The 25448-nt window shown below is 50.6% G+C and overlaps 1 protein-coding gene across 1 annotated transcript; it reads right to left on the reverse strand.

The window, feature by feature from the left end:
- Positions 1 to 567: 567 nt before the first annotated feature.
- LOC120511828 (cystathionine beta-synthase-like) lies at positions 568 to 23713 on the reverse strand. Its single transcript, XM_039729392.1, has 16 exons — positions 22921 to 23713; positions 20870 to 21012; positions 17712 to 17818; positions 15784 to 15918; positions 14678 to 14757; positions 13382 to 13513; positions 12391 to 12460; positions 10806 to 10897; positions 9297 to 9422; positions 7674 to 7758; positions 6029 to 6134; positions 5427 to 5498; positions 4134 to 4268; positions 3488 to 3596; positions 3076 to 3160; positions 568 to 1275 (listed from the first exon to the last, which is right to left on the reverse strand). Exons 1-16 carry the CDS (start codon positions 22930 to 22932, stop codon positions 1178 to 1180), a joined length of 1587 nt encoding a protein of 528 aa, XP_039585326.1. The 5' UTR covers positions 22933 to 23713; the 3' UTR covers positions 568 to 1177.
- Between the last annotated feature and the right edge of the window lie 1735 nt (positions 23714 to 25448).

The following is a 25448-nucleotide window of genomic DNA, read 5'->3' on the forward strand; positions in this document are numbered from 1 at the left end:
AACTCCCCCCAAACTGGGTTTCAATGGCACTTCAGTTTGCTCCCACAGCCCACTTTTGACATTTGCTTTAAGTTCTTTGGTAGCCAAGGCAAATGGCTCTGCTGACCTTCATTATCAGTCCCCAGAACACAATGGCCTGACAGCAACACTAGGACCAAACCTTGCTCTCCCCTGCAGCCCTCGATGAGGAGCTCTCAGGATGCATATCCAGGGATGAAGCCATGGCCCCTCTCACTGTTCTGTGACTGAGTTTGCTTCTTGTTTGAATTCCCTTCACTGTCCCCTCACGTGGGACCACGCAGGAGGCACCCAGTGCCACCAACTCCCCCAGAGGTGAGGAAGGTGCTCCCCAAAGCCCAGCTGCCCTCACAGGGGGGACCATCCACCACCAGCCCAGCCCCTCATCCCCTCTGCTCACCACTGCCTCAGCTTTCCCTTCCACCCCTCCTGCTGACACCTTTCACCTCCTGGGGCTCTGTGTCCCTCCCTCCTTGTCACACCTCTCCTGTTGGAACCCTGGCTGCTGAGAGGTTTGTGAGACTGTGACAGAGAAAAGAACTAATAAACATTTGAGTCAGAACAAGAAATACCATCTCACACATTTAATCCTGAGCCTGGCAAAAAGAAGTTAAGACTCCACACTCTCCTGCTGCCTTCTTGGAGGCAAACACCCCCAGGGTGAGGAGGAATGGCTCTGGGGGTGCCTGCAGCCCTGGGTGGGCAGAGAGGGGCAGGAGGGTGCAGCAGTGCCCTGGCTTGCCCCCAGCCCTGCTGCTCTCGAGGCAGAAATGGGCTCTGGAGGGATCAGGGTAACTCAGCAGTGCACCAGGGGCAGTGCACAGGCATCTGCAGCTGGCAGACACACCAAAGCTCCTCCTGCTCAACTCTGGGCAGGAACAACCATCCCCTTCCCATGCTGACCTTCCCACATTCCCTGCCCAGCCCTGGGAAGCTCCATGTGAGCACACATGGCTGTCAAACACAATTTCTTTTGTCACCTCCTCTTTAGTGATACTGGGGGTGGCATTTGGCAGACAAATAGAATACATCACAATTTTCTCCTAGGCATTTTGAGAAACTCTTGGCTGCACTGGGCCAGAGGCTGCCTTGGCCAGGTGGTTTGGGCTGGGGGCACACCTGGGCCTGCTGGAGGAGGGGGGACAGCCAAGCTGCTCTGCTACTTCTTGTCGTTCCTGCTGACAAAGGTGAGGAGATCCATGGCTGTGACCACACCAAACACCGTCTGCTTCGTGGAGGAGCTGCCATTCCCACTGACTGGAAGCACAGAAAATTCCAGCTTAGTGGCAAAACAGTAAAAAAGAGCACCACCAGCCCCCTCAGCACCTTCCAGCTGTGCAGAGGCTGCTGTGCATTTATTAAAAGAAAGCCCCAACAGGGACAGTGTCTGCCTGAGCTCTGCCTCCTGCCTGAGCTCTGCCTCCACAGAAATGATGATGGATTCTCAGCCAGGTTACTGTGATCACACCAGAGAGGTTTTTGCTGCAAATAACCTACCTTTCCCAGAGCAGGAAACTTAATTTCCCAGTTGTTTTTAGCCAACCTCTGTTCCAGTCCTGCTCCTATCACCACAGAACTTTTCAGAGCAAACTAATGAGACTCTCTAAAAGCAGCAGTCAGGCACTTTTCTAATCTGTTCTCAAAATCTCCTACACCACCATTAATGAAACAGCACTTCAATAATTGTTTTAACTGTCTGATAAATGTTTTCTTAAATAAAAATAAAACTAGCCACCAGAGCCCAAACACAAGATAAAATGCAAGCTCCAAAGGTGTGGGAAGAAGGTAATAAATAAGGGGGTAACTGTGACAGCATTAAAACAGCAGCTCTGGAAAAGCATGTGGGTGTTGTTTGAAAATCAGAACAAGAGCTGCTGCAGACTGCTGGCTGATATTTTTTGATGGGTGCCATTTAATTTGCTGATTCCATTTAATTTATATCAAAATGTGATACAAAAGAGATATTCCTTATTTTATGACAACATAGCTGAGAAAGGAAACTGTGCCTTGCATTAATTTTGGTGACTGAATTGGAAACATGCATCAAAGGCAGTTTTGAGTGGCAGATTTTTGTTTGCAGCCTGTTATGGGAACATGGATGGACCTGCAAGCTTCAGAGCTGATAGGGCTCTGGGGGAGCAGGCCCTGGAGAGGGAAGGTTTGGGATGTTTGGGTTTTGGAGGCCCCAAGCTGAGCAGACAGCCCCTTGCTGGAGTCACCCACTGCTCACCTGAGGGATGCTGTGCATGCTCAGTCTGTGATCCCATCAAATCAGCATAATTACACCCTTCAGCTCTAATTAACAAGGCCTAAACATGGCTCTTCTGACTGCTTTTTGTGCTGCTCACTTTTCCCAGCCAAGGTCAAACCTGCACTCCTTTTGGTGTAATTGTACTGGAAAGGTGTGCCAGGTCAGATGTGCTGATCAGCACCTGCCACCACGCCTTTTTTGGGTCAGAGGAGGCACAAGGGGTGTCAGCAATCCTCATGCTGCTGTGGTGCTGCTGCAGGTGACTCTGCTGGGCTGGCTTGTACACCAAGGGGAAGGTGGCTGTGCAGTGGATTGAGAATAAAACCAATAAAACCTGCTTTCATGGTGCTCCCAGACTGGCACAGCATCCCTACAGCAGCCATGGTCCAGGGAAGGCTCACACACAGCTGCCCCAGACTACAACCAGTGCCCCTGATGACCTGTGCCACAGGGCTTGCTCGTGGCCCACCCCAGTTTTTCTCAGCTTTCTCATCTTAGGTGCCTGAATTCCACCCAGGCTTTACCTGATGTGGCCAAATTCTCCTTCTGACCTTGCCCCTGGCCTACAAAGCCTACAGAGATCCCTAATTTCCCCCTCGCTAGCTTTGCCCCTCTCCCCTCACCCCTGTGGGTGAGGAGAGGGCAGTCCCAGGGCTGTGCAGAGCAGAATCCCTCGTGGGGCAGAGGCTCAGGGGCTGCACAGGTGCAGCAGCTGCACTGGCACCTGCCACAGTCAGCCTGAGAATTTCCCTGTCCCCTCTCAAACACTTGTGCCAAGCCCCTGGGGAGTTTCTGCAGATACCTACAGTGCATCTGCTCGTGCACAACGATAGCGAAGTGGTCGTTCTCCAGGATGCAGGAAAGCTTCCCAAGGCTGTCCTCCAGGCTGATCTAAACAGGACAAAATGTGACCTTTAACATTTTACTTCACCTGGCAATGGCTGAGCTCTGATTTTGGAGGGTGTTGATTCCCCAGGTGGATGAAATCCCCAGTCAGTGCTTGGCTCCTGGTGTGAAAAGCTCCCATATCTGAGCCCTGCTGGCTCTGCAGGGCTTGCACAGGTGCTTGTCCTTACTCTCATCTCCAAGATGTCACCATGGCCCTCCCCGCTCCTCTCTGCCCTCTCACCAACCTCTTCTCCCAGCTCCTCTCACACCCCAGGGTGCTGCTGGTGCACCTCTCCTGTGTCCCTGTGCCCAGCCCAGCCCCACTGGTACCTTGGAGAACTGGTCGTAGGTGACCTTGGTGACAGGGTCTGAGGACTCCACATTTCCATCCAGCACGGAGCTCAGGGTGTTGCTGAGGGTCACCATTCCCAAAATTAGCCTGTAAGAGAACAGGGAGTTTTCCAGAAGGTCAGACCTGAGGTAGAACACACATTTTATGTAGGGGCTATGGTTGAAGTCAGTGACTAAATTGTTGCTGCAGTCAGTGGGAGGCATCAGTTTCTCCTCTCTTGAGCAGCACAAGGAGGTCTTTGTCCTCACCAAGCTGTTGGTTTCACAGCAGTTAAAAACTGCTGTTGCAGTCCAGGACTTAGCAGCTGGGAGAAGGAAAACCCATGGGCTCTCCAGCTGCTTATTTGTGAGGGTTTCCCCCCATCTCTCACTCCCCTGGGCTCCCCTTGCCTGTGCACTGATCCAGCATCTTCTGGTTTGGTGGGCACTGGATTGGGCTTTAACTGGATCTTTTACAAGAGTTCTATTGATGAATCTTCACTAGGAGGCAGATGATCTTTTTAAAATTATGCATCAGAGTCCAACACAAGAGCCCCAGCTCTGAAGGAGTAAATGGGACTTTGGCTTCACCGTGACTGATTTTTCTGTACGAATGCCCGTCTGTGCAGTGAGCAGAAATAGTTACCCTGACTCAGCAACAACAGGAGCTTGGTCATATCCCTTCTCCTGGAGGATCTCAATTGCCTTTTGGCAGCTGACTTCTGGGAGGAGGATGAGAGGGGCTGAGAGATTCAGTTTCTGCACCTTGATGTTCCACCACCTGTTGGAAGACAAATGGCAGCGCGGAGCTGTGGCTGCTGCACAGCTGTGGCCTTCAGCAGGGGGCAAGGCCAGAGGAGATGAGGGATTTCTTTCTGCCTGAAAAGCCAGCCCCACTCCTACAGCCAAAGCAGAAATGCCACCACGGCCAGGTCTTGTTGAAGCCAAGCTTTCATGCAGCTCCAGAGGCAGGGATGAGACCAGCAGCTGGCAAGGTGCTGAGCTGTCCTGAATCCAAGGAAGCTATGGAGGGCTTCACTTCAAGCTCATAAATGGGTGACCTACCAGTTTTACTCCTTTGTTCTGTATCCTTGGTCCTCACAAGGCAGCATTTGCAGCTCCTGCAGGAGAGAGCCTTGCAGAGATGCTCGTGTGACTTATGAGGGGCAAGCTGAGCTTGTTTGGGGGGGAACATGAGCAGCTCCCAAACATCTCAGCCCTGAGTCCTTGCAGAAAAGGCAGGGCAATGCTGGAGCCTGGAAGGGCCAAGAGCAACTCTAACCAGACACAAGAGGCCTTGGAAACGTGTTAAGTTTTTAGGAAATATTTTACAATAATTTTTGGTAAAGGAGAAGGCGACATCAGTAATACCTGCTGTCTTTAGGGTGAGACCAAGAGCTTTTCTAAACAACTGGCATTTGCCCAGCCACACATCAACTGGCATCAGCAGTTTGCCTATGACTCCCTGAGGGGACTCTTTCCTCATGGTGTCCAAGGGACAGCAGAGTTGGCCAACTTTTCTGGCCAGCAGCTCTGGAAGGTGAAAATTTCCTGGTTTATGCCTGAAAAGAGCTGCAGAGCTGTTTGAAAGGGGGCTTGCTACAACAGGGACCCACCTCCCCAGCAGCCTGATAGTCCTTTGAACATCAGATGTGGAGTGGAGAGAGGTTTTCAGAGGGTTTAGGTGGCCTGGGCTGCCATGAGGGAGTGGATCAGCTACTTTGGGACAGAAATGGCTCCTTTATAGACTTTGATTGGAGGGCTGAGAGATAACAACTCAAAAGAGAAGAGCTGACATTACAGCCTCCCCAGAGGGGTCTGGACTTTACTGTGTTTTTCCTAAACACTAAAAGGGAGCGTTTTCCTTTGAAGATGATGATTTCCAGACTCAGAAAGCTGATTCCCTTAGCACAGTTTATCCCAGCAGAAGTTGTCTTACCAAGGCTTGTGCTCCTGGGCGTCATTTAGGAACCCATTTTTTATCATCCACGTATCATTTACAAATTTGGACCTAGAAATCACCAACAAAGAGCAAGTCTGTGAGGCTCCCAGAAGAAGTCTTGCTTTGTTTTGTGCACCAGACCACAGCACTGCCCCCGGGGCTCTCATGATTTTTGCAGCTGGCTGCTCTCAGCCCCTTTTAAGGTCAACAGGAGCATCGGGTGCTCAGGAACTCTTCGAAGCACGCCAGCTATTTGCCTTCCTAACTTTAGGCATGCACGCTCAGAAAGCACAGCTTGGCTGAGTCCTGCTCCGTGCAGTGAGTCATGGATGAGAGGAAATAAACCCCAAGTGTCCCAACACCCATCCCCTGGTGACTGCCACGCTGATGGGCTGTTCCTCCCCGTTGTTTATTTTGCTTTTTCCCCATGATCTGCCCGAGGGAGACTCCCAGCTCTGGGCTCACTCCTTGTGCCTTGCTATCAGATTTATTGGGGTGGCTCTCCAGAACCCCAAGCACCTGGGTCATCTCCTGTCACAGGAGGCTGTGGGAACTCCCACCCTGGTGCTGGGAAGGGGGGCAGGCAGCAGGACACTCACATGTAGTTGCGGACGGAGTCGGGCAGGATGACAACGCAGCGCTGGCCTTCCTGCAAGTCCTTGGCAGCTCTCACAGCCACAGACATGGCACTGCCCGAGCTGCCACCTGCGTGGGCACCAGGGAGAGGGAGACAAGGGTCAGACTGCCCTGCAGTGGGAAATACAGGCTGCCCCAGATAAGGGTGCAGAGGTGGCACCTCGTGGGAGGGACACTGGGATGGGAGGACAATCAATCCCAAAGCCTTGTAGGCTTTAGGGCCAGGCAGAGGTGGGGACTGATGGGATGTGTTCGCGTGGTGGCTCTTGGGCTTTGGAGGCAGCATGAAAGTCACCTCAAGGACTTCATGAACCATTTCTTGTGGGCAGACCAAGGCCTGAGAGGTCCCATGCAGGGACATTCAGAACACGCTGCCCACACCACACCCTCCCTTCCCACCAGCATAACACCATGCCAGTTCTAGAGCTTCTGGCTGACATACTTGGCAGCCAAAGATTGGCTTTAAATGCACTGTAAAGACTGAAAAAAAACCTCATAAACATTTCATTCATGCTTGGAATACCAGGCCAACATGATGGGAAGGCTTGAATGCTCCCCGTGTCTGTGTGCACGCATGTGGTTTGCTGCACGTAGGGCAAGCAGGTCCCTGCTTTACAGAGGCAATTCTTCCACCACCAGTCTGAGTACTGGAAGTCAAACACATTCCATTATCTGTGTGCCAATTACACACTGCATTCAAGGCAGCACGTATTTTACAGCAGGTTAATTATCCCTGGGTCACATTTTTCAAACAAGCGAGGAACGGCCCTGAAAAATGCAGTTTAGGGAACACGAAGCTGTTCACAAATTATGGCTGAGTTCAAACAAGTGGTTTCTGTTGAAACACAGTGACTCCGTGCCTGCTAGGTTAAATCAACACTTAAGTGTTTCATTACATATATATAGCCTGATCTTTTGCAAAACTCCCTGGATATGAGTGCTCAGGGCTTTTATCAGCTCTAGCTAAGAGCCTACGTAGTGTCTGCTCCTGGATGCAAACCTGTGTCTGTTTGGTGTTTGCTTGGTGTCAGGAAGGCTAAAAACAAGGCTGATGCTCTGTGGAGGCTCTTAGGGTCCAGGCAGGGTCTGTGTGAGGGCACCTGTTCATTTTGGGAAGCCAGTGGGATCACTTACAGCTTGTTGGCACGGGGAGAAATACTCGGTAAGAACATCTCACACTTTCTTTGCTTTCAGACCGTCCTGGTCCAAAGCTGGCACCTCTGGTGTGGCAGTGACACCGAGCACGGCCTCGCAGAGCTGTTGGCAGAGCCCACCTGTCCTGCCTCGAGCCCCACTAATCCTCCCTTCAGCCTGTGTAACTCTACACTGCCTGAAGATCCAGTTCCACTGCAAGAGCGCTCCAGCAAGGAGAGAATTATTACTTCTATAATTACTGTGGCTGATGAGTCAGAGCCCAGACCAGACGCAGGGACACACCTCTGGAGCCTGCAGTGACCTCTGCCCAGCCCGAGGCTCAGCCTTTCAGCCCTGCTCACCCAGCAGACACAAAATGCAGAGGGCACCTACTCTGGAGAGTTTTGGCCCCAAAAGGATGAGGTTCAGAAGGTTTGTTAAGGGAACAAACTGCTGTGGCTGCTCTGTGCTTACCACACAACAGCCCCTCCTCTCTGATCAGCCTGCGGGACATGAGGAATGAGTCTCTGTCGTTGCTTTTGTACCACTGATCCACCACCTGGAAGGGAAGCAAGGAGGATGAGTCTTGGCAATGTCATTCAGGCCCTGACCCTCTGAGGCACACCAAGATCTGGCAGCTCAGAGCTGCCTTCCACACTTGTTGAAAGCATTTGTCAGAACATCCATGGTCTGGAGTTCTTGCTTGCAGACACCCACACCTTTCCAGCCAGCACCCTTTCCTTGGAGAGTTAGGGATGCCTGACAGGTCCAGAGTTAGGATGTGGAGGAATATTTATGATGTCCCAGGCCAGGGTACATTAATGGTTGAGGTTTTGCCAAAAATGAGATCCAGCTACAAGAATCAGTCTGGATTGTTAAGGTGACAGCTCTACAGCCAGGTGCTGGCAGCTGGGATGTAGTTAACACCTGGAAGCAGAAAGAGTCTGGGCTGTGAGGCTGTGAGGGACCTTTCTAGAATGAGGCCAGGGCAACACAGGCAGCCTGTGTTAGGGATTTAAAGCTCTGTGGCAGCTGATATACTGAGAGGGAACTTGACAAGAAGAGCTGCAAGGTTCATGATCTGCTGTCTTACTTGGATCTTGTCATCCAGGCTGTGCATGGTGCAGGATTTCTGCTCTCTGTGTGTGCTCCCTGAGGCAGAGGAGGCTCAGGAAAGAGCAGTGTGAGGAGGAGCAGCCTCAGCACAGACATCTGTGTGATCAGAGCCAAAGGGGCACATCTGAACCGTGGTGAGGCTGAGCAGAGGACACTCTCACCGTGTTAAATGCCTGCTTTTCTCCACTGTCTGCCTTCTCCTCGTGTCGTAGTTTGACATGGGAGGAATTTAGGGAAGTCAGGCAAAAGCTTTTTGTGTAACTGAGTTTGTTGAGCCACTGAGAAGCTGGACACTCTTCTGTGAAAACACATGTCTTTTTCCTCTTGGAAAAGTGGAAAAGTTTCCATAACCTTAACAAGAGGGACTTCTCTTCCTAAGTGAACTGAAGAAAGACTATTTTAAGGGTAGTAAACTGACTGGCAATTTTAGGTTTTGTTTCTTTACATTATCAGTGAGAAAGAAAAGGTTGTGGGGGAAGAAGAAGCGTTCTGAAGGGTTTGTTTTGATTCTTACTACTTTTTTTTTCTTTTAATTACTTTTAATACAATTTTCTTTATACTTTTTTTAAGTTTTGAGCCTTCTTTTCCTTCCTCCTAATCCTATTTTACAGCAGGAAGTGAATGTATTAGTGATTGACCAGCACCAATACCTGACACTCTTTGGTGCATTAGCCAGGAAATTTTAAAGTTGAAGAAATCTTAAATTAACAAATCAAAACCACTACAGTCAGTTATAATCAGAGTTACTTAGAAAGTAACTGAGTGTCCCAATCCCCCCACAACAGCTTGCTCTGCACTGGGAAGATACATCAGGGCCACCACACCTCTGGCCTTGGGAGCAGGCTGGATGTTGTAGCGCACTAAATAATTCATTTAGTTGTTGTTTTGCACTGGGTGATTGGAAATTTGCACTGAGTAGCCCTGACAGCTGGATGCCAAGGCAGAGAGCAGGCAGAGGCCCCTCCTCACAGGGTTACTCACGGATCTGTCGAGGACAGTGGGGATGAAGTCGTGCCCAATGCCCTCCACCTCGATGGTTGTGGTGTTGCTCGTGTTCATCTCACTGGGCAGAGCGACGATGGAGCCCTCGGGGTCCACGCCAATGATCTTGGAGGGAAAGGCATTTTGTCAAACTAAAATGGGAATTCAGAAACAGCCAAACACAAAACTCAAAGGAAAAGTTACCCACACCCTCAGCAGCAGTGTTTCCTCCCCCTGATATTCATTAATATTCCTAATCACTGGCAGCATGGAGAGCTTCCAGGATAAAAGGGTGCTGTTTTTCACTGTCTTCTTAAATAGATCCTAGGTAGTCTTCAGCTGTTGCAGAAGTGACTGGTGGCTTAAAATGTTATCACTCTCAAGGTGTTTGTCATCACCCCCTTGGCAGAGCCTGCTCCTTCCTGAGGACAGTGCCAGAGCTCCTTAATCTGCTCTAGGTGCAGCCAGCCAGTGAGCTCTAACCTGTGGAGACCCGTGGATACAGACATCCTTTCTGGATCTGGCTGTGCTGGCTGATGGTGACACCTCCCTGGTTATTCACAGCCTTGTGTCTGGGCTGAGGTTCCTTCTCAGCAGGATGGTGGCACTGCACACAGACAGCTGCACGCTGCCAGGGAGGCAGCCTCACGTCCCAGACCTCAAATGATGGGTCCACACCTCTCTGTGGATCAGGGATCACTCACACACTGACCAGAGCAGTGTGTGCACCCCTCCAGCCTGCCTTGAAGCACGAGCTCTGCAGGATGAGCATTGTGAGTGATGCTAACCCTAAAGCACAGAGGGTTTTGCAGTGGCAGAGGAGAAGCATTTGCTGCCTGTGCCTCCCCAGAGTGCCCTGCACAGGGCAAGGCACCAGGCAGGGGGAGATTTTAGTGGAGCTGTGGAAACTTTGGTCTCTAAGGCAATTGGATGGGTCTAGATCAGCCTAAACATTACCAAATTTCTTCCCACAGAAGCCACATTGCTGTGAACAAACAAATAAGTGCAGACACCACCTACTTCCTCAGGTGAGCCATGGGGTTAGGCAGGAAATGACATGCAGGGACAGGACAAGGGGAAATGGCTTTGAGCTGAAGGAGGGAGATTTATACTGGATAGTAGGAAGAAATCCCTTATTTTAAGGGTGGTGAGGCCCTGGCACAGGTTGCCCAGAGAAGTTGTGGGTGCCCTATCCCTGGAATTGTTCAAGGCCAGCTCTAAGCAACCTGGTCTGGTGGAAGGTGTCCCTGCTGATGGCAGGAGGGTGGAGTGGGATGACCCCTAATGTCCTTTCCAGCCCAAACCATTCTGTGATTCCATGAAAACCCCAGCAGTCCTGCCTCCAGCCTTACCTTGCACTCTGGGCACCTGTGCCTGCTGGTGTCGTGCCCAAGGAAGGTGTCCCTGCTGATGGCAGGAGGTTGGAGTGGGATGACCCCTAATGTCCTTTCCAGCCCAAACCATTCTGTGATTCCATGAAAACCCCAGCAGTCCTGCCTCCAGCCTTACCTTGCACTCCGGGCACTTCTCCTTCAGCTTTCTGGCAACACCAGTGATGGTTCCTCCTGTGCCAGATCCAATCACCACCATGTGCACCTTGCCTGCAGATCAGGGGGCAGAGAGGTTTGCAAGGGCTCAGCACAGCCCCCAGCACAATCTCCCCTTTATTCAGAGCCCTGTGCAGAGCCTGTGTCCAGCAAAACTCCTGTGAGCAAAGGCAGAGGCCATGCTGGTGGCCAAAGCCTGGTCCTGTGCAGAGCTCAGATGAGCTTGCAGGACCTGAGCACAGCTGGTCCTGCCTCACTGCAGGGAGCTGAAGGTGACCTCCAGATCTCCCACTGCATCTCTCCATGATTTCTGCATCTTTGGCTTCTACTGAGCTGAGGGAACAGCATGAAGCTGTGTCAGAGGAGGTTTAGGTTGGGTATTAGGGAAAAGTTCTTCCCCAGAGGGTGGTTGGGCACTGAACAGGCTCCCCAGGGCAGTGGTCACAGCACCAGCCTGGCAGAGCTCAAGGAGTGTTTGGACAATGCCCTCAGGCACATGGTGTGACTTTTTAGGTGTCCTGCACAGGACCACAAGTTGGACTTTGATAATCCTTGTGGGTCCTCTCCAGCTCAGGATATTCTGTGATTCTGTGGCTTAAGGAGGAGGGAATATCTCAGCACATCCATCCCTTTCAAAGCACAGCATATCAAGGCAAGTCACACAAGTGAGTATCACCAAGAGGCACAACCTTTCAGCCTGTGCTGGCATCCACAGTGGAGGGAGGGCTGAGCTCTGCCCTGGCACTGCCCCTGTCAGATGCTGCCCCATTGGCATCGCTGATATTGTACAGATTTAGGACTGGAAGGAGCAGAATTGGAGTCTGGCCTTCAAACCTGATGCTGCAGCTGCCCTGGGAAAGGGGGACCTGCAACCCACAGCTGGCAGCCAGCTGGAGCACACCCTGACACTGCAGAGGAGGCAAGGCTGGGACTCTCTTGCTGCCATTGATACCTGACTCTTTACTGCTCTGATAACTGCTCTCCAGTTAAAACCCTCAAGTCCTGGTCACGCTTCACAGTGCTCCCAGAACTGGCAATAAATCTCACTTCTATGTGCACCAACATGGACTGGGACAGCCCTTTATCCTTCCCCAGCCCTCACTTCCAGTGGCACTTATTTGTGAGGTTTTGATTTGAAAATGAGAGTGCTGGGTCAGATGCAGCCTTGCCATGCCCTGGTGGATTTATATTCCCCTCCAAGGCCTCGTGGGACCTCTTGTGTTCCCAGTTGGCAGGTCATTGTGGCCACAAAGAGACTTGTTCTTTCTCCTTTAGGTACAACCTGAATTTCCTAAGCCTCTGGTCTCCCCCCCAGGCTTTTGCAATGGGAGGGTAGAGCTGGGAAGCCCTGCAGGCTGAGGTGGATCTGGAGTGGATTAGGAGAGGTTGCTACACCCTGTGTGTCAGTGTTATTAAGATAATACTGCCTGCCCCTCCAGAGGCCCTTTGGGCTGTTTCTAGACATCCAGGTCAATAAATGATGTAAATGAAGCCTCTCAGAGAGGGTTACAGCCCCCTGCACGTCGAGGCAGCAGCACAGACAGTACCTTCACACTGCTCCAGGATCTCCTCGGCCGTGGTGTCGTAATGAGCCAGGGGGTTGCTGGGGTTTCGGTACTGTTTATTCCAGCAGAGAACAGCAGCAGTTACCGTGTGAACAGCAGGGCAAATACCACACCAGACACAGCTCCTGACACAGCTGTGCCCAGAGCATGCACTGCCCCCTCCTCTCCCTGCCGAGGGGGACACTGCCACCCCACCAGGACAGGCCACGGGTGTCCCTTTGGCACAGATTTCCAAGCCCACTTGGGGTTTTTCTGCACTGGAGGTTAAATGTGCCCACAAACACTCCCTCTCCAGCTCTTGGTGTCCCTTAGGTGTGAGGATGGTTCAGAGGCTGGGGACTGTGGGCTGGAGAAGCTGTCCTGATCATCAGTCAGCTCTCATGCACAGAGGGATTTTGCAGCACTGATATTTGTGCACCCCACGTTCACGCCCGTGGACCAAAAATGAGCTGAAAAGCTCATCCAGTCTTTGAGGTACTTTTTTCTCAGAAGGAAGGAGCTTGCCTGACTTTCCTGCACTCCAGGGGCTCCTCACTCAGGTCTCAGACCAAGTGTCCTCCTGTCCAAGACCCAGCACTGCAGGAACCTCTGGCATGAGCCACCAGGGTTTGCCCTTTACAGCATGAGGTTTATTTTTGAGGCAGAACAGAGGCTGCTAGCTAGGCTTAAAAAGTGGGGTTTTTTTCAGGTCAAAGTTAAATCTGAAGCAATTTGAGTAGTCTTTGAATTGTGCAAGAAAACCCAGCCTCACCCACAGCCAGGCTTTGGCAGAAGTGTTGCAGGTTTGGAAGTGTCCCTTATTTTGTTTCTGTCCCCCTGTGCTTTGCAGAGTGATTAAGTTTCAAATGCCATAAAACACTGACGAAATCTGCCTCTGGTGCCAGCTCAAACAGAGCCCCCAAACACAGGCACACTTGGAGAACACCCAATAAACTCTCTTGGAAAAGGGAGCCAGTGGAGGGATGGCCTTTACCTGGTCCAGGATGTGAGCATTTGGGATTTCACTCTTCAGCTTCCAGGCCACACGGATGTTGGACTCGGGGGCATCAAAGCGAGTGCACGGCGTCCTCACGATCTCAGCACCCAGTGCCTTCAGGATATCGACCTTTGGGAGGGACAAGAGGAGCTGCAGCACAGCTGATCCCACACAGGGATGGTAACCCGAACCTGCGGGCTCAGGGCAGCGCCAGATGCCAGAGCAGCTTTGCATGTGGGAGACATTTATCCTGTGGAGATACAATGTCCAGCTCTGGGCTCTGCTATCTCTGACGTGCTCCAGCAGCCCAGGGCTCCTGCCTGAAGCTGGCACATGGATTGGAGCCTGGCCTCTTGCCCTGTCCCACTTGGAGGGCAGGCTGGGGACAGGGTGGAGGGAGGTGACAGTGTGCTGCTCCTTGGTGCCAGAGGGAAAGGGCAGAGGGAACTGGACAGGGAACAGTGTCTCAGTGCTGGGACTGCAGCCCCAGCATGCAAAAGGGTGACCAAAAGCTGGTTTTGCCCTAAGAAACTTCTCTCACCAAAATCAGGGAAGGAGCAATCAGCCCTAGGGTATCTCCTCTGGGAGATGGGGCTGTCAGTGGGACAGGGGAGTGTTGGGACACCTGGAGATGAAGCCCATGGCAGCTGGAGGTGGCATCTGGCCCAGACTGAGCTTGGGTGAGATTTAGGTTGAATTGAGGGTGACACTTTGGAGTAGGGCTCATTCTTGAGCCAGCTCAGGGTGTGTGTCTGGCTTCACTGGCATAGCTCAGCTGGCTGTGAGGCTCTTGGCTCACCAGTGAGGGATTTCTGCCATCTCCAGGGCAGTGTGTTCACCTGACCATCAGCTCTCATGCAAGTGACTTGAGACACCACCCTGAGAAACAGCTCAGGCAACTCTAAGTGTCCCCAGGTGAAAGCAAACCATAAATGCACCAAATGAGGCCAAGTGACCTGTCAGATGTCAGGGGGAGGTGAGCAGGAGTGGCAGGACAGCCCTGGCCCCTGCCTGCCTCTCCTGCTGTGCTCCACGTGCAGCAGATCCTGCTCTGTTTCTCTGCACCCACACACTGTGTTTGGCTGTCCCAGCTGCACTTCTGACACCAGACAGCCACCAGGCCATCACAGGCTGCCTTTTTCCCCTCAAGAGGCAACTTTCTGAACAGCAGCTGTGGCAGTGGGTGTGCAAGGCTCGTTTGCTTTTAAAGTGCTCCAGGAGGGAGGAGCAGAGAGAGAGAGAGAGGAAGGAGATGTTCCCCAGCTGTGGGGTGAAACCATTCAGAGCTCTGACCTTCTCCATGCTCATTTTCTCTGGCAGGACGATGATGCAGCGGTAACCCTTCAATGCAGCCACCAGTGCCAGCCCAATCCCTGCGTGGGGGGAGCAGAGGGAATTGGTTGGCACCAGAATTTGGCAGGAGCGATGGACGCGCGCCGCTGCCCACACTCCTCTCTCTGGATGGAACCAAGGAGTGGCCACTGACCAGCCAAGGGTGAGGGCATCCCCACGAGCCTCCTGGGACATGCAGGGAGTGTGGGAGGATGGGCTGATGGGCAAGGAGAGCTACAGCATGGCTCCTGCTCCCAGGGGTGGCACTGAGAGAATGGCAGGGCTGGGGAGAGCTTTTCTCCCCTCACCGAGGCTCAGCCTCCTTCCTGTGGTTTTGGAAACACAGGAGAGAGGTGATTGTGCTTCAGGAGTGCCTTCCCCTCCCCTTCAGTTGTGGGGGGACAGACACACAGGACGCAGCACGTGGCTCCATGGCTGGCAGGCCAAGGGCACCTCTGCTCCAGTTTCAGCAGGGTGATGGATGGAGGCAGCTGCTCCCTGCTAGAGCAGGAAGGTGAGGCAGCAGGAAGGAGCAGCGTGTCCCTGCCAGGGGCTGCAGGGAGCCTGGTGCCATTCCAGCTGAACCCAGGCAGGCAGGGAGCCAGTGTGACCCACATGGGACACAGCTCTGGGGGACCACAGATCCCCTTGGCTCCGTGGCTGGCTGGGGTGACACAGTGTGGTGGGGTGACAAGTGACAGCAACAAGGGCAAAAATCACAGGAATTCCCTTCCAACCCATCAGGGGAATGGTCTCTGGGATGCTCTGAGAATTCAAAAGCTTCCCAGCCTGAAAACACCTGGGTTACCCCAGCCCCTGATGCTGTCTGCCCTGCCACAAGAAGACCTTCCAGGCACACCTGTGCAGGTGTGGGACCCTCACAGAACCCTCAGGAATTTCAGCAAGGAGGCACCTCAGCATCCCTGGAAGCCCATGGCCAGCAGGAGGGGAGCTGAGGGGAGGATGGAGCCAGAGCCCACCTCGTATCTCCAAATGCAAATCCCTGCCCCTCAGAAATCCCACCCTGCCCAGTTCCCAGGCAGAGGGAGTATCCCTGCCCTTCCCACCTGTGTTTCCTGAAGTGGGTTCAATCAGGGTGTCTCCTGGTTTGATAATCCCAGCTCTCTCTGCATCCTCCACCATCCTGAGGCTGATGCGGTCCTTCACGCTGCCCCCTGCGTTGAAGTACTCACACTTGGCCACTGGAAAGGGAAACAAAGGGGAGACTCCATCAGGCACCTGCTCCTTTCTCCCCCAGGCCTCACTGCAGTGTTAGGACACCTCTCCCTCCTCTGCAGGACTGTCCTTTGCTCAGGGGAATGCATCCACCATCTGCTTTTCTGGGATTATCCATCAGAGTCCTTCTTCCACCCTGGATGGGTTTGAAGTCAACCTGGACAGCCCAGGATGGGTTAAAAATCAGCTGGACATGGCCATTGCAAGGTGGGAGGTCCCACACTGGCACAGCACTCCTTGAGGACTTTTCTGTGGGCCAGGGATAGCAGCAAGGTCTCACTGTCTATCCTGGGGCACTGAGGTTTTTAATAGATATCTTTAATTTTAATAGATATAATAAAAAGCTCCCTTTTTGTAGGGATGATCTGTAGTCCTGACTGACGTGCCATAAAAAAAATCCCAAACAATAGAAAGAACATTTTCAGGTGTCAGGCCAAATGACAGTTTGCAACAAGACAAGTAACTTTCCAAAGCACATCTCAGTCCTCACTGGGGCCTCCACACCACAGCATTGTTCTTACCAAGCCTTTGATGAACATCTGCAACTGAACTGGTGCCACTGAGCTCTGTTTTATGGACAACAGGGAGAAATGGGGATTTCCAGGGGTCTTTCCCTTCACCCTGGCAGAGACAGCGACCTGAGGCTGAGAAATCAGCCCTGTACCCGAGCAGCCTGAACAGGAAAGGAAATCTCGTGCTCATCGTTACATTTTATAATGCAAAGTGCCACAACTCCAGCTGCACAAGGGTCCCTGGGGGCACAGAAAACACCAGGCACTCCCACCCAGCTGTAGCTGCTTCCTTTTATTCCTCTGTTTGCCTGGGAAGGGGCTCTGTGCTGACACAGACAGGACCGTGGAGCTGCTCTGCCTGTTCTGCTCTCCTTCCCCTCCTGTGCCAGGGGAGGGAGACACCATCCCAGAAAATGGGATCTGCCCGGCTTTCCCAGCACCTAAAGCACCAGCCAGACATCCTGCAAGGGACAGGCTGGTCCAGGCACTGCACATCTGTCCTCCCACCTCCAGCAGCTCCCTCCCTGCTCTCCTGCATCCCTCAGCTCTCATTGTGGGCAGGGTGAGGCAGTGCAGTGGGGAGGTTGCAGGGCTGGTGGCCCAAGGATCCCAGATCCTGGGAAGGGATCAGGTGGGAAAGCCCAGAGTGCTCCCTGTGTCCATGTCCTCGGTGGGGTCTGGCTGCCCTGAGGGTCCCCAGGTGCCACACAGCACTGCAGGGCTCTGCTGTGCCATTGCAGTGAGGATGGGTGCTCAGCAAGTCTCTCCTTACCCAGCTGTGTGGCACTCGTGGCACTTTCTGCCTCTCAGAATCTGCCTTTCTGCCCAGTTTGGATCAAATTAATTATACAGGAAAGGAGACTGAAGAGTCCACATGCACAGATCTGAGTTTATCACCCTTGTGATTGTAGGGGGCCAGCCTAAAGCCAACCTGACATGACACAGCACCAGCTAACATCTCCTTAGGGAGAGGACTAAGATCCATCCCCAGATTTTGGCCAGCTCTGCTCTGAGCTCATGCTGCTGTTACCTGGCAGGAGAGATGCCTCACCACCATTGCCCCCCTGCTCATTGCTGCTTGAAACCTCCTGTTTGGCCCAAGAAATGACTGCCTAATAAGCAGGAGAGCCCAACATGAGCCACACCTGCCCCTCCCCATCTCTGTTCCTCTCTGAAGCCCCCCTCCAGCACCACCCCTCACCCTCACCTCGTGGCATGCAAAACCCTGGTGGGAAGGGGACACTCACAGAGCTCACACTTGAGCCCATAGGACTTCCCAATCTTGTTGATTTGGACCATTGGGGTGCAGCCAATTTTCTTGAGGATATTGGGCAAGATCTTCTTTTCTTCTCTCCTGAAATAATGCAGGAAAAAATAAAGTTAAATAAAAGCTATTGTTGTGCAACATGAATCAAGAGAAAATCTAAATGAGGTTTCAGCAACTTTATCAAGGCCACCAAAAGACACCTCAACTCCAAGAGAAAAAGACTTAGTGGCACCAGGAGTTAGTTACAGTTCTCCATCATGAGTTATTAGGTCTTTTACATAAAAAGTAAGCTAATTAATTTTCAGGGTTGTTCTGAAATGCCTTGTCGCTATAGGACATGAAATAACATGATGCAAACATGCAGCTCTCCCAAGGTAAAAAGAGTACTTTTAAGTTCTGGCTCCAACATTTATAGGTTTCCAAAAGTGACTTACAGGTTCCAAAAAGTGGATTGGAGGGCGACAGTGCCACCTCTCCAGTGACACTGGACAAACCAACAGTCTATCAAATTTCTCTTTTTCCATAAAAGAATGAAAAATAATAAGTTATTTACATAAAGTGTGTGAGAAAGACATTCTTTTGTTACAAGAATGTAAACATCAGAAAGCTTAGAAAAACTTAAAAAATCAGGTTGACAGTGCCTTGCTCTGCAAAACCCTAAGTCAGATTTGTAATGAGTGAGAAGATGTTGGCAAGCCTTAGGATTTTATGCTGTGGGTGAGAAAAGCAGAGCACAGCACGAGGCTCCTCATCTTTTCCCCATCCTGCCCAGCCCCTCTCTGCTCCCCACATTTCCAGCTGCCTCTGGGCCAAGTGTTGCTGGCCAGGACTGCCAAACTTGCAAGGATGGCTCCAAGCCATGAGAGAAGCCTAAACCTCAGAGGGTTCTGGGGGATGTTTTGCAAGTTGAACCCAGCTATGTGACCAGTGAAATCCAGCTGCCCAGACTGGCCAGTCGCTCTCAGACTCCAGCAGAAGCCAAAACCCACAGCAACAGCAACAGAAACAGACCAGTTTGCCCAAGACACCTTGCCAGGAGCTCACACCCTGGAGCTCTCTCACAGGCTGACGAGGGCTGTGTTTGTTTGGGCCACCTCCTGGTCACAAGCCAAGGACATCTCCTTGCCATGGGGTTCCCTCAGTGCTCAGCCCTCACCTCCCACCATCGCTGGAGCCCTGACCTGGAGCTGTGCTGTCCCTGTCACAGCCAGGCAGTGGCTGTGTGCTGGCAGGAAGCCCGAGTGGCACAGGGGTGATTCAGGGAGCTCACACCCCTCCCTCCAGGTTCTGCAAGTGTGATATAAACTCCTCCTGCCCTGCAGGAGTGCAGGGCTTCAGGGAAGGTCTGTGCTACCAAGAGGTTCCAGGCTCCCTGCATCCCTAGCCCAGAGATGATGGGATGTGCTGTTACCTCTCCCTCTGGGGGAAGTGTTTGCAGAGACACCTCAGGCTCCTTTGAGTGCTGCCAAATGTGAGGCAATGCCACAATAAAAGAGCTTCCCCCACAGCTGCAGCCATTGCCCATCTGCTCCAAAAGCCACTGAAATGCTCAGGGATTTCAGTGGGGCTCCTTCAGGTAAGGTTTAACTGGAGCCTGGCTCTCTGGATAGTGACCTGAGTTACTGCATTGCACATTTGGACTGTGTCCTGCAGGTGCTGATGTCAGTTCAGGATAGCAGAGACAAGGATGGTTTTCCCCTAAGATTCCAGCTTTTAGTCATGACTTGCTATTCCTTGAGATGTCCAGGGGAAAACCAGTCCTGGCAAAGCAAAGGATTCCTGCTGAGGTTATGTTGGGTCAGAACCAGCTCGAGGGATGTCAGAACTGGTCTACCTCTGTATCTCTCAAAAAAATTTAAATATTTAATATTCTAAATTAAAATAACATCCTGTCTCCTCCCTCTGCTTCTACCCCCAAAACTCAACCAGATTTCACCTGGGAATCTCAGAAAGTCCAGAGATTTTTGTTCCATTGGCTGCCATCTGTGGCTTACCCAGAGCAGGGAAACCAAACCACCTCTCCCTCCACGCACTGCTGCAGAGGTGTGACCTGTCCCAGTGCATTTTTTTCCCTGTTACACAGTGGGATATGTTTCAGCTCCTGCCCCAGCAGTGCTGTGTGGGCCCCCACAGCCAGACTCCATTCCCAGAGAAGAGTTTGATGCCCAGGGCTGGGGAATGTCTCTCCATCTCCTGTCTGGGGGTGGGATGGGCCCAGCCACTGGCACCACCATGGCACCCTGATGCTAAATAGTTTAAAAAAAAATTATTCTGCTCAGAATGATAATTGAGAGGAAAAAAAAAAATCATTTTGCCTGAAAAGAGCTGATTCTCTCCTCAGGCACCAGCTGCAGGGGCTGCACTGAGAGATGCACAGCTTGTTGGATCAGCTCCAGGGCTCTGCATTCCATTTTTCCCTCCTGCATGGACCAGACTCAGAGGCTGCCCTGTGCTGCCCACATGCTGGTGGCTGTGCCCTGGCCTTGTCCTGCCTGGCACGTGGTCAGGCATGACCATGCAGAGCAGTGCTGCACCTCCCACAGCTCCAGTTCCTGGAGCTGGATTCCTGCTTTACTCCACTGGCTGGAGCTGGGTCCCTGTTTCACATCTCTGCACTGCAGGGACATGTCTGCAGTTCCTGTGACATTTATGGGACAGCCTTATCTTTAGTAGCTTGTCTGTGTCTGGTTTGCAGGGTCATTAAAGCACCTCTTGTCAGGACTAGTCTGGGCCGTCACGTCACCCTGGGAGGGAACCTGCTGCTGTGAGGGCAGAGCAGCTCACAGCAAGCACTTTTCTCTGCTCTGGTGCCATCTGCTACTGAAACAAAAGCCCAGGCCCTGGTAATCCATTTTTGTGAAGGCCCCTCAGCCATCTAAAATAAGATGCCCCAAACAAGGAGATGCTCTGGAAAACACAGAGCTGTGACCCGAGCCAGCCACATCCTTCTGCAAAATAAAAGGGAGTGAAAAAAGTCTTCTGGGAGAGGAGCTACTAAGGTGCTTTTGCCATGTGGAAAATAAACCATCATTAACACAACAGCTGGCTTCTGGCCATGACCATCCTGGTGTAACAACAACCTCCAGGAAAAGGTGCTGAGCTGCACCCTGAAGAAAGCAGCACGGAGGAATTACTTACAAAGGAACACAGGAGTGTGGAGACTTGCTGGCAGGCGTTGTGGCTGTCCATGTGCATTTACTGGGCAAGTTGGGAAGGGTCCAGGTGCTGTCCTGACTGCCTGCAGCCCTGCCATTCACCAGGGGACACTTCTGACTCAGCTCCTGTGGGGTGGAAATAGAGGTCACATAAACAGCTGGGAGAAAAAAAGCTGCAGAAGGGGGAAAAATGGCATTTGGGTGGCCAGGCTGCTTGGAACATCCTGCTGGCATTGCAGCCACGTGGATTTAGGTGGGTAAGGAGGTTGTAGGGATGAAAGGAGATTGGAAAGAGATGAACAGATGAGAGGATGTTGTAGTGAGATGAGTGTCAGTCCCTTCTCCCAGGGAGCAAGTGGTGTGACAAAAAGAAATGGACTCAAGTTGCCCCAGGGGAGATTATACTTTAGGAAAAAAAATAGATTATACATGAAGAAAAAAATTTCATGAAAGGGTTGTAAAAGCATTTGAATGGAATTCCCAGTGAAGTGGTGTAGTCACCATCCCTGGAAGTGTTCAAAACTCCTGTGGAGATGCCACTTGAGGACACAGACTCATGGAGAACGTGGTGGTGTGGGTTCACAGCCTTTTCCAACCTTAGCAATTGCATGGTTCCATGATTCCATGACCAAATTGCTCTTTTGGAGTGGTGTGCTATTCCCCATACATCATCTGGGCATCCTCTCCAGTACATCTTCTTCCTCATCTCAAAACCATCGCCTCCACTAGGAAATTTTATGCTCCTAATTTAATTATTTGGTTGAGAACAGCTTTTTTCACCCTGGCAGTGAAGAACCTGCAGGTAAGTCCATCCAGAAATAATTGCAGAATGCTTTTATGGTTATGGTGGGACTTAGAGGTCACCTCTGCTCTGGCATACAATTGTATTAAAATTGAGAAAAAAAGAACCAACAAAAATAAAACAGCAAAGGTGCTCAGGGTACTGAGCAACTCCCACAGTAAAGCAGCTTAAAGAGAGGAGGATTCATCAGGCTGGAAATGAGAGAAGAGGCTGGTGCTGAGAGCAGGCTCTACATCCTGGGGGAGTTGGAGAAACTGCATCAAATAATGAGCAATAAATAATAAGGCAGAATGGAATTATCAGGAACAACTATAGAGGCAGAGCAGATAAAAAATTGAATGAGAAGAGGGTTAAACTAGTTAGAAAAGGTTGAGTTCAGCAGCAGATATTAAGCACACAAGCTCTGATGGCATCAGTGCTCTGCTGGAAGGCAATTTTCTGTGCTGTTCTCTCTGTATTGCTGGTGCATATTCAGACAAAAGGAGGAGTCTGGGCTTCAAGTTTCTTTTCAGCATCTGCTACTGAATAATAGCAGAAACAAATAAACCCAGAAAAGGGTTACATGCAGGTTTGGTGTGACCTCTCTGCTCTGATCCTCTCTGCAATCCATCCACCACCTGGGTGTGCTGAAGAAAATAACCACATGGAGAAAAACCACATGAGTTTTGGTATCTGTAAGTTCCTTTTTTGGCTTGTTCACGGAATGAATTTACCTTGATTCATCCATTAGTGAATAAAGGGACCTTGAAACTCCACAGGGTCATGGATGGAGACTTGTGTCTCACTTAGACTGATGATGGAAGCTGCTTAGTCTGCCCTGCCTCCCTACACCTCTGTGGTGGTGCATTTTGCAATTAGAGCAAATCTAACCCTTTCCTTACCTTTGCTGCAGCAGAAATGGCCAAAGACATGATGCTGGACATTCCTTCTGCATTTAACTTCAGACTGAGATCAGAGACATCATTTTGCCATCTGGCAGAACCAAACCAAAGAAGAAATGTCTCATTTCCAAGCACAGAGAACTGCCTGCAGCAGGGCCAGATGTGGAAATCCAGTGGCCATGGGAAATCCAGTTTGGTTGGGGAGCTTCATCTCCCCCCAGGCCATAAAGCCACCGCCCTGTCCCCCCTCAGCCCCTGGGCTCCCAGTGGCCAGCATGCTGTTGTGGCTAAGTCCCGATGATCTGAATTCTTTGTGGCTCGACATATGAGCCCATGGGCAGCCTTAATTACCATTTCTGCCATCCTCCTCCTGCTTGCCTGCTCCTTTCACCCTCCTGGTGGGAGTTTCTCTGCAGCAGCCTGGCAGCACAGCCCGAGGTCCACGCTGTGATTCCCTGGTGGCTCCCACGCTGAATGGGGCTGGGGTTTGGTCCCTGAGGGCTGGGCTGTCCCTGGAACACAGAAACACACCACAATGAAACTCCAGCAACACCAGAGGGGTGGAACAGCCCGTGCTGTGTGGCTGAACCTCCTCCTTATCCAGAGCATCTCCAGAGATGGAGGTCAACAACCTCCTGCTGCAACCTGGCTCCACAGCTAAAGCAGACAGAGAACTCTGGTCCAGCGCCACGCCAGCCCCTCAGAAACCTTTTCTTCTCCAGACACAGCACCCCCAGCCTCAGAAAGCAGCAGGAAACCATGAGGGTGCAGGGCAGTCCCCCCAAAATGCCTTGGATCCTGCAGCCAGCAAAAGCTTCCCCAGCAAACTTTGCCTCCCAGTGCTCTTCCCCACCACTGCTGCTCAATGGCAGGGATTAAAGGGGAAAAATGGTTCATTTCCTTGCAAGCCAGGATTTGTGTCGGCCTTGAGTATATCTCCCAAGCAAATCTGTATTTACCTATCTAATTAGCTGGGAAGGAGCAAAAGTCACCTGTGGGTAAAGAAAAGATAATCCACAGTGTAGCAGAAATGTCAGCACGCTTTCACAATGAGCTCAGCAGTTACCACACAAAATGCTGCCTGTTAGAATTCCAGATATTGGGAATTTTAGATGTTTTTGTGTTGAAAGACACAGACTCTCAAGAGAACACGTTTAACCTGAAGCTATAGAGAAAACTTCCAAAATTGAATAATAGCATTAAGATTATGAATGTGTAGTTTGAATAAAATGTGTAATATCACATAGTAGAAATCTTGGTATTTAAAGTTTTAGAATATAGAGTTTATAGAATATAGTTTATAGAATAAGTTTTATAATCTAAAGTTTTATAATATATATAGAAGATTTTCTTTAGAGATAGAAATTTTAGAGCAGTATCTAATCTTTCTTAACGTTTAACCTGAAGCCATAGAGAAAACTTCCAAAATTGAATAATAGCATTAAGATTATGAATGTGTAGTTTGAATAAAATGTGTAATATCACATAGTAGAAATCTTGGTATTTAAAGTTTTAGAATATAGAGTTTATAGAATATAGTTTATAGAATATAGTTTATAGAATATAGTTTTATAATATATATAGAAGATTTTCTTTAGAGATAGAAATTTTAGAGCAGTATCTAATCTTTCTTCTTCACCTTCTTCATAAGTTTAAGTAGTATTTTGTAATTAGACAAAAAAGTCCACATTGCAAGACATAAGTAATTAGTTATTAGATTAAAAATAAAAATAATTTGTGTCATTTCTTAATTAAATAGTTTTTCTTTAAAAGACCTTGTAGAGATAGATACAGAACCATTTTGTAACTTATTGGTGAAATACTGTAGAACTCACAGATTATAAGACTATAATGTAAATAAAAAATAGTAAACATCTAAGTCCAAACATAAAATACCATCTCAAGCACTTCCAATCCCAACCCTAGCCCAAAAAAAAAAATCAACAGCTGCCAAAATACATTTTATGAGTATATTTTTTTTCCTCCCTTTTCCTGGTGATGCCCATCTCTACCATAATTGTGGTGGGGTGGAAAGGGACAAGGCAGGAGGGTGAAATTATTGGGGCTGCAAGGCCTCACCACACAAGCCCTCTCTCCCCTCCATCCCTGGATCAGGAGGGCTTCATGGAAGAAAGAGCATTACTGGCTCCCACCTTCTAAAATAAGGTTTCATTCTCCTCACTGTGTTCAGTTTCTCTGACATCTGATGCAAAAACAAGTCAAGAATGGGGTTTTCATTTGTTCTCTCACCCAAAGTGAATGCAGACACATTTTCTAGACACCCAGGGAAGAAAGAAGCCAGGGATGGCCTTTGACTAATCAACATCTCCACTCTGCTGGAGAATGCCTCGTGTGTCTCCTCAAGGGCTGGGTAATTCCTGGTGCTGCAGGAATGGCATGAATGTCCTCCTTCCATTACAAAATGCTCTCAAATCACTGCATTTCTGTGCTCAGAGTCTGGAATCATATTTACATTCATAATAATTTACATTAATATTTACATTTACATTAATAAAAGCCACTCCACAGTGGCTCTGAAGGTAACTTTGAAAACTGCCTGAAGTGCAGAACCTCCAAAATGAGACAGCAGATGGCCTGAAATGGCACCAAAGGATGGGGAGAATCCAGGATTTTTGGAGGCCTTGACACAGCACAGGTTGAGTTGGTCCCTTGCTGCCAGCCTCAGTGACATCCACCAGCACAGGCTGGGTGGGGTGTGAGGAGAAAGGACAGCCATGGCCTGCAGCCAGGGGTGGCTGAGAGGAGCAGTGTTCGGTGCAAACATCTCCCCACAGTGCCTCCAGTGCAGTTTGAGATCACAAAGCGAAGACACATCCTCTCTGAATTACCAAAACTCTTTACCTGTGTCCCAAATCTCC

Source organism: Passer montanus, unplaced genomic scaffold (assembly GCF_014805655.1).
Source record: "Passer montanus isolate IOZ18808 unplaced genomic scaffold, ASM1480565v1 scaffold69, whole genome shotgun sequence".
Lineage (NCBI taxonomy): Eukaryota > Metazoa > Chordata > Aves > Passeriformes > Passeridae > Passer > Passer montanus.

Coding starts and splice junctions, on each gene's coding strand:
- LOC120511828 (XM_039729392.1), bottom strand. Junction 14,758..15,783: donor ACCCACTTCAGGAAACACAG/GTGGGAAGGGCA, acceptor CCCCCCACGCAG/GGATTGGGCTGGCACTGGTG. Junction 10,898..12,390: donor GATCCTGGAGCAGTGTGAAG/GTACTGTCTGTG, acceptor CCTGATCTGCAG/GCAAGGTGCACATGGTGGTG.